Below are 8,938 nucleotides of genomic sequence, written 5' to 3' on the forward strand. Positions count from 1 at the left end.
TGGCCCACGACCTCACATCATCACGTCACGTCATCCGTGGACTAAACCGCCAACACGCGCACCATGCGATCTCAAAATGAACGGCATCCCCTACGTTCGGGTCTGTTGCGAGTTTCCGATCGTTCGGAAGATACATTTATTGTTCAGCAGTGGCGGAGCTATGTGTGCTCCTGGGGTGCTGTGGCCCCCCCAGCCTAAGCAAAAAGTGTGAAGGAATTTTTTTAGAGGGTTTAGATGAGTATAAATTTAGTATTTGGCCCCCTCAGGTATGCCAGTTTTACCATTTGCCCCCCCTAGACTTTCTTCTTAGCTCCGCCAGTGTTGTTCAGTGAAACAATTATGATGATTTGTCCCCAGACCTAGTTCCCACTTGGTACTACTAAATACATGAACATGACTAATCTATCCTATGCCTGCAGACGGAAGGGACTGGAATGCGGATATGAGAGTTCCAACATTCATCCAACTGTCTGTAACTTCAGTTCCTCATCCGATGTGTGCTGTCACCGGTGACTTGTAAGTTGTTACCCTGCCACCTTCCTATCTCACTGAAAGAAAGGCAACATGGAGGACAGATGAGATTCAAGTTTCGAAAACAAAATAAAACCAAATGCGAAGTAAAACAGTAATCATGCTAGAATGTTCCGGTAAAACAGTAAACAAGTTCAAGTGACTGATGAGGGAACATCATTTTTTTAAAGACGGATTGGATTTGACAAGAGACTACACAAACTACCTTTACTGGAAGGAAACCGGTAGGTTTCGGACACTTGAAAAATTGAGATCAATAGTAAATAGCTTCTACACCACAATAATCACCTCATCTGTGAGGAGAATGCTGTCCAGAACAGCAAATCCTGCAGCAACTCCGCCTTCGTTTGATGAAGAAACTTTGGTGCGCATCAAGTAACCACATTGGTTATTAATGACTACCTTATCTTTGTTCCTGCAGTTAGCCAATGAAAATTGTATGATTTACTCAGAAAAATAAAATGGAAGGTACATATGCAAAGCAAAAGAATTTAGAGCCACCAAAGGATTAACTACCGCAGGTAGGATCCGAATATTCCAAGCTCAGAGATTGAAAGTTCCTCAAAGCAGACACCGCCCTGGACAAGCTGAGTAAGAGAAGCTCTTGGAAAAATCCGCTGCATCAAAATGTAGGCCGCAAGCGCCTCTCCCTGTTCGTTCTTTAGTCTGATCAGTGTTTCTCGCAAATCATGACCATACAAGTTGTTCCCTGGAGAGAGATATCAGGATCAAAACAATTTGTGGGGAACTTTTGTGGAAAGGGTTCTATTAAGTGCCAAAGAAATTACCTCCACCTTCTCGTTGAGGTTTCAGGACAAACAAGTCAGGTTTTTCTATTGCTGATTTCACTATTTCTTCATTGTCCAAGCTCCATAACCCTGCGAAGCATTTACGTAGCTTGGCAATGTCTTCCTCGTTGTCAAGGAACCTACGTATAAATAAGATCAAATAGTGATTAGGAATATGCTTCTGAAAGTTAGAACTGTAGGGGAGTTTAATATGACGTACTACCACCGAGTCTTATGACTATATCTGTAATGCAATATGCACATCATAGGAATAATAAAAATACATATAAACGCCCATCTGTAGCGGACAAAACTTTCATCACCTTTCAAGAACACTAGGTTTTGCTAGCTCTTGCTGGATCTTTTTGGTTCCGACTAAATGGTAGGATATTGAAGGGCACTTAATAGCAGATGATTGTTCAATCAAAAGCCTTGCACTCCATTCCTGAAATCAATATAAGAAGAACGTGCCAAGGTGAAAACTTGCACCAACATATAAGAAGAACATCAGCTTTACAAAACCTACAATGAAATACACAAACAAAAGAAGTTTCCTTAAACAAACATATGATTATGAATGAAATGTTCCTCATTGAAACTTTATCTTCAATCAATTTATGAGATAGGAATTAGCTTCAACTGTGAAAGGGTGTTTGCTAAACAAATGTAGTACTAGCACATACCACTTCTGAAGGGTAATCAGTCGGTGCATACCCAGCTCTGAAATACACAACAGCAACAGGTCGTCCATCTCTGCATTTTTGGCAAATTTAAATTTAAGTGATAATAGCAAAAGGTAGGTCTCTCTTCATGTCATACAAGATACATACACCACAAGTGTTCCATCCGGAAGCACTAGTCCTTCGGCCTCCACCTGTGCCAAAGTTTTCCTAATGGTCATCACACCATGCGTTATAGACAGTTAAGAAAAGTCTCATCTTGATGCAGTTTATTGTGGTATCAATCAGATGACTTGTTGATAATTAAAGTGAACAAGCAATTCAACAGCACAATAGGAAGTTTGTATTGTTTACGTGAACTATAATTCATGAGAAACTAAACAAGCGTCAATAGATTAGAAAACTGTATGAGCAAAAACGTTAACTTGAAAGGATATTTTGATGTTTTGTCGTTTCAGAGGTTTGCAACAAAAAGGAAGAGATAGTACATAACAAAAGGATATGATTCTTTCAAATGATTGATGAGCCAGTACTGGTCGTACATATTTCTTTCTTCAGCTTGAACAATCATCATAACTACAGCGCTGGGCAACCAAGAGGGGAAAAACATGTCAGGTCATGTTTGCCTTTCCAAATGTTCTCAATAAAATAAACACAAACTATGTAGGTAAACTGTAGACCTTCCATTATTATACTCAACCCATGCTTTGCCCAATGCTTCAGCAAATTGAATGGCTGCCCAGTTCCGAGGAATCCTTTCAGAATCAAGACCTAAGACTTCACCATATTGATTAAGTAAGGTCCTGTACTTTACAAGATAATAGCACTTATCAGGTATTTAGGTTTACTCTTGGAGATCAAAATGAGGAAACCTTTCGGCCATTTCAAGATAAGATGAATACTGGTACTGATTGAGAATGTCATCGTGCCTGATTTCCCACTCACTGATATAAACATATAGTTAACTCATGCATCAGACATGTTTAAAGAGACCCAGTTTATACCACATACCACATAGATAAAATTGGGGCTTCCAAAATGTTGAATAGGATACTTCTCACGTTCTTGTAGGTACGGGGAAAATATCTGGTGCACCGGAGCTTGTGGTGCTACCGGTGCACCCAACTCACATTGTGCTTTTAAAATATTCAAAAAATTCTGAAAAAATTTAGCACACTCACACAACATCAATGTAGGTTGTCACAAAATTTTAAGTTAAAATTTGAAACATAACTCGAAACAAAAATGACAAAATCAACATTAAATAGTACATAACATAACTTGGCCTTTAGATTTGGCCCATTATCACACTGATGTCTAATTTGTCATTTTTGTATCTGAAAAAATATCTAAAATTTTTATACGAAATTTTGTGACATCATACATTGATATTGCATTAACATGCTAGAATTTTCTCAGATTTAAAAAAAATATTCTATTGCATCCAGTGCACCGGTAGCACCACAAGTACGGGTGCACCAGATACATTCCCGTTAGGTACGTAGCTATGTTAAGCAAGCCAATTGACTTGAGTTTTACTATTTACAGCATTCACCTTGTGCTCCAATATTCTAAAGGGATAACATAATGGTCAACAAGAATGCTATCTACAGTTGGATTCAGAAACATGTGAGCATGCAATATGTTCAATGAGACATCTCATCTTATGTTTCTAAGGGACTACCAAACAGGGACAAAACACAAAATGATTCCGTCAAAGGAGTGCAAGTCTGCAGGATATCACGAAAAAGTTCACCTGTGAAGTTCGCTCACAAGAGAGCCTAGACCAGGAAATGATGTTGAGATGGTGTTGAGCTCAATTTGAAGAAGAGAATTTGTTTCAGAATCAAGCATGTAGTCAGATCGATGCAACCCTAAGCGGATATCCTGATGGTTCATTAAGCACTTGTCAGTACCTTACTAACAGGACTGACAAACATATTGTTAAGAAGCACCACTTAAAAGATGCTTTCTCTGAATTCTGAATAAGAAATTACCAACACACGCAGTTAATTACCTCCTTCTTGTTTACTGCCATCATCTTTGCATGAATTTCTAACAACCTAGCAGTGAAATCGTCAACCTGCTTTGTTCTGAAAAAAAAAACGCTATTGATTTGGAAGTTCCTTGCCATCTGAAAACAAAATAAATACCTAACTGGCATTTATTTATTTAAAGTAATAATAAAAATGGACTGGTCATGTCAATGATCAGGCTAACAGACAACAAACTGTTCCAAAAGCTTAAGGTCTCAAGGCAGCAGCCTTCTTATGATATGGACCAGTCAAAACTCTAATCCACTTCATGAAAGTTTAAAACGAAGTTCTAGATCCACACACCAACATATAAAAAAAAGTCAAATGGAATTTGGAGCTTGCCTAGACAAAGAACCTTGCAAGAACTTCCCATCCAAGCTCACACGATCCACAAGCTCATTGAAAATAGGAGCCAGTTCACATGCTTGCTTCCAAAAAGATGCTGGAAAACGTGTTGGAAGTAGCGAAAATGGAGCATGAACCAAACCAACACCTGGGACTGTTCCAGATCTCTGCAAGGGGTTGATACTATGTTAGCTGCTAATTCCACAAAGATGCTGGTTTACAACTAGAGTTATTTCTCAATTCAAATAGCACTTGAGCAAAGCTAGGCGATGCATGAACGAAGATACCGGCACGTCTTGTGGCATTTGAGCGTGAACAGAATAAGAGCATGTCTCAGTGTTGGGCTTGTCACATAAAAAGGGCTTGCCACAAAAAGGGAGAGGACACAACCAAACGTGATGTTCTGTTCATGACGATCAATTGACTCCAACACGAATTTTCGCGCTTTATATCCCAATATTTCACACAGAGGGTCTTCGGCAGCAACACCTAGTGTCCAATTAATTCAACTTCTGTGATTTAATTTATACTCCACTTTCTCATACAAAGGATCTTCAGACAGAAACACCTAACATCATGGTGATCCTTGGTTGTTTTTCGCTTTCCACATTTCCCTGCCTAATTCTTGGCTCTGCCCCTGATTTTTGTACACACTTGTTCCATATCGAGGGCAAGTCCTACTGGCCAAACAATGCAAACTTGTTGAAAATGGAGCAGGGGCAGCCCCAAACAAAGGACAGACATTCTAGGAGACTTGCGTATTTGTTCATTCTACGGAGATGTGCAGGTTGAATGAAAAGACTCTAAAAAGTACTAGTTCTTCTATCACGGAATTTATGGTCAAGTATGCGGAGATACGCGTTGCATTCTCAAACCCTGGACTCCTGAAATGAGTCAAAAGAGGCAGCAAACTTTGGGGCGGGGAAGGAACTAGCGGGTGAGAAGCCGGACGTACCGGGTTGCCGCGGTCGCCGACGACGAGTCCGTGCATGGCGCACCACATGGCCGCCGCCTCCACCATCTCCGCCTGCACCGCCGAAGCCTTCCTACCCGCCGCCGGCGCCACGCTCGAGGGCGCCTCGGCTCCCATTGCCCTCAGGGAACCGACGCGTCTGCGGTAAGGGGACGCGCACGAGTCGGCTGCGGCGAGGTGCGCCCGGGGCGGCGGGGCGGGGAGGCGGCGGGCGCAGTGGTGATGGGAGGAGGAGACGCAAGAGGACATGGCGGACCAAAGTTCGGGAGTTGCGGTGGAAGTTTCTGCAATTTGTTCGGATTTGTGTCGTGCTTGGCGTCGTGGTCAGACTTTGGAGCCTCGCGAGCCGTGAGCCGTCACGGTGCTTCCTACTCTCTGCGTCGCACGATCTTTTTTTTTGCGGGGTAAGCGTCGCACGATCTTTATTCCGAAGTTACGCCAACTACACCGCACGACCTCAAAGGGATGTCTGATTTGACCAGATATTGTCTCTTTGGGGCGACAATGGATTCATCCATGTTCGTCTTTATCCGTTGGGTCGTGGGTGCACACAACGCGCGACCGCATCCGAAATCATGTCTATGTTGGACGTGATAAAAAAACAGAAAACTAAAATAAAATGACTTAAAAAATAAATAAATGCAGTTAAAAAACTTAAAACATAATTTAAAAGGTCATGGCCACAAAACGGCCTAATTTCACGGTTCACTTAACGGCCCGGTAGCATAATTAACATAAAAACGAAAAAAACGCCGTCGGTGCGCTCCTTGCCGCGCCCGTCGATGCCATGGCCGTTGCCGTCTTCAGTGGCCGCCGGTGTCGTCGTCGTCGCTGACGAGGCCGACGTAGTCCGGCGGCGTCCAGAGGTGGGCCGGCAGTCCGTGGTGCACGGGGAAGGCGGGCTGGAAGGTGGCAGGTGCCTGCACCACCTCCTCCCGTGGCGAGGCGTCCCGCTCCGATGACCGCGGCGGCGTGGGGCACCAGTTCACGCCCCTCACGGTGGCCGCCATTTGCTCTGCCGTGCACGCCCAGCTCCACCCCTGGCCCACCAGGCCCGGGTGGAACGCGGCCACCGGCGGATCCTCCATCACCTCCTCCTTCACCACCATCTCCAGCTCGAGGATGGCGACGTCGCCGCCCGCGGAGAAGGCCGTCATCTTCTCGAGGCCCTCCCATTGGCACTCGTCGTGCGTGTGCATGGAGTCCTCCATGACACGCGTCATGAGACGGGCCTCCTCCTTCGATGTCATGCGAGGAGGTGGTGGTGGCAATGGAGATGGCGGCGGCGGCGTGGGCGTGAGGCCGCGCACCCGCGTACACCCGCGCGCCTGGGGAGCAGCCGCTCGGTGCTCACGTGGCCAACGCGGCCCCGTTGACGTGCCGGCGAAGAAGGACTCCCGCCGCATGTCGTGCTCATCCCGGAACCAAGTGTCCCACAGGGGCGAGTCAGGGGCGTACGTCTCGTCGTAGTAGTGGTCGTCCGGAAGGAGGCGGCGGCGACGCTTGATCTCCTGGTGGCGCGCACGGCCGCTCAGCGGGACCGGCGGTATCAGCACGCGGTCGGCCGACAAGTGCCAGTTATTGGGGAGGTGGACGTCGCTCCAGGGTAGCGGCGTCCTCGTCTCCCAATAGCGGCGGCATACGACCGTCTCGATGTAGTGCTGGTCGCGCTCGCCGGCGGCCGTGGGCACGATGGAGAACGCGGGCAGCACGGGGGCCCGACGCGGTGGTGATACGGGCTCCTTCTTCTTCACAGAGCCACGGCGACGCCCCGACGAGGAGCCAGCCTCGCGGTCGTGCTTCCCCTTCCGGCCGTAGTTCCATAGGCCCATGGCTGCGAGGTGGCCGGCCGGCGAGTTCGAGGCGAGGCTAGGGTTTGGGGTTGTTGGGTTTGGATGAGGCCGCAGGATGGAGTGGGGCAGTGTGGATGACGACCGGTCCATGGGTTCCCATTTAAGAAGGATCGCGATCGTTCGCCTGGACGGATGACAGGCGGGGCCGCCCGCGCGTGCGCATTGATGTGGGCGGGTGGGAGGTAGGTGGCCGCCTGCCACGCAGCCCCGACGCGGACGAGGCGCGCGTCCGTTTGGTGTCCGCCGCGACCCAAACCCGGCGCATGTTTGCGCTCAAAATGGGTCGGCTCGGACACAAAACGGACCAGATGGGTGCTACCTCTTGAGCACTTGCGTTGGTTTTCCCTTGAAGAGGAAAGGGTGATGCAGCAGAGTATCGTAAGTATTTCCCTCAGTTTTTAAGAATCAAGGTATCAATTCAATAGGAGGCCACGCACGAGTTCCTCGCACCTACACAAACAAATAAATCCTCGCAACCAACACGATAAGGGGTTGTCAGTCCCTACACGGTCACTTACGAGAGTGAGATCTAATAGATATGATAAGATGATATTTTTGGTATTTTGTATGATAAAAAGAAATAAAAGATGCAAAAAAAATAAAAGGCAAAGGAAATAACTAAGTATTGGAAGATTACTATGATGGAAGATAGACCCGGGGGCCATAGGTTTCACTAGTGGCTTCTCTCAAGAGCATACGTATTCACGGTGGGTAAACAAATTACTATTGAGCAATTGACAGAATTGAGCATAGTTATGAAAATATCTAGATATGATTATGTATATAGGTAAATCTGAGAACGGTTTTGAAAAAACCGGGTAAATAGTTTGGTTTTTATTCAGGTTTCGATCAGTTCAGGTTTTTTTGGACTGAGTTTTTTCTTAGTTTAGTTTAGTTTGGGTCCACAGAAAAAACAAATCGTGTATAGTTGATTATGGGTTTAAAAAGTTTGGTCTAATATGGGTGCAAACTATAGGTCTGAACCGGTTCTCGGCCCGGAGTAAGCCCAGTAGAGCCCCACCTCCATCTCCGTCTTGTTCCCGGCTCCTGCACTACGAGCTAGGTCGCAGCACGCCGCCGCCACAGCGCCGCTCCCCGACGCGGTCGTCGCCTGAGCCGGCACTCCCAGACGCGGCCGTCGCCCGCGAGATGGCCGGCGGGTAGGCCCGCGACCCTCCCATCCCCTTCATGAGCAGGGCTCCCCGCATCCGCGGCGGCTACTCCTCTCCCTTGATCGGCGCCGCCGGCTGCTCCTCTGCTTCGTCCTCACGGTCGGCTGCTCCTCTATGTCGTCCTCGCGGGCAGAAACTTGCCAGCTGCTCCTCTGCCAGTCAGGGCCTCAGGCGTGGTCGCGCCCACCCCGCCATGTACTTGTCGCTGCCGGCTGTGGCTCACCGACGCAGAGCGTCGTTCCTGCAGCCACCGCCGCCACCCGCCAGAGCTGCTCCGTGTCCGCCCCTCCGCGACCACGAGGCAGTGACTTCCGCGCTGCTCCGGTGAGCTGAAGTCCAACTCTTTTAATTATGTCTTTTTAGTGTAGATTCAGCACTCTTCTATGCCAAGTATGAAGCTGCATTATTTTTGAACATGAACATTCAGGCACTTTACTAGTTTTGTAGCCAGTGTTTCTTCTTCTTCTTGTAAGCTACAAACAGTTGGGCTGGGGTGTCAAAAAAAATGATGCAACAGCAGGTAGATTTAGTGTCGATTTAAGGTTTGAGATCATCTTATA

The 8,938-nt window shown here is 47.0% G+C and overlaps 1 protein-coding gene across 2 annotated transcripts; it reads right to left on the reverse strand.

The window, feature by feature from the left end:
• Positions 1-206: 206 nt before the first annotated feature.
• On the reverse strand, positions 207-5,648 carry LOC119315840 (glutathione synthetase, chloroplastic-like). 2 transcript variants are annotated; one of them, XR_005152801.1, is made up of 13 exons: positions 5,336-5,648; positions 4,378-4,547; positions 4,017-4,092; positions 3,756-3,886; positions 2,680-2,802; positions 2,503-2,583; positions 2,150-2,230; positions 2,003-2,072; positions 1,643-1,764; positions 1,320-1,459; positions 1,048-1,240; positions 737-946; positions 207-548 (listed from the first exon to the last, which is right to left on the reverse strand). XR_005152801.1 is itself a non-coding variant. In XM_037590302.1 (13 exons), exons 1-13 carry the CDS (start codon positions 5,600-5,602, stop codon positions 546-548), a joined length of 1,584 nt encoding a protein of 527 aa, XP_037446199.1. In that variant the 5' UTR covers positions 5,603-5,647; the 3' UTR covers positions 207-545. The 2 variants fall into 2 exon arrangements, 1 of the variants encoding a protein (XP_037446199.1); XM_037590302.1 differs by having other exon boundaries at positions 820-946; positions 5,336-5,647.
• Positions 5,649-8,938: the final 3,290 nt, after the last annotated feature.

This window comes from Triticum dicoccoides, chromosome 6A (genome assembly GCF_002162155.2).
Source record: "Triticum dicoccoides isolate Atlit2015 ecotype Zavitan chromosome 6A, WEW_v2.0, whole genome shotgun sequence".
Lineage (NCBI taxonomy): Eukaryota > Viridiplantae > Streptophyta > Magnoliopsida > Poales > Poaceae > Triticum > Triticum dicoccoides.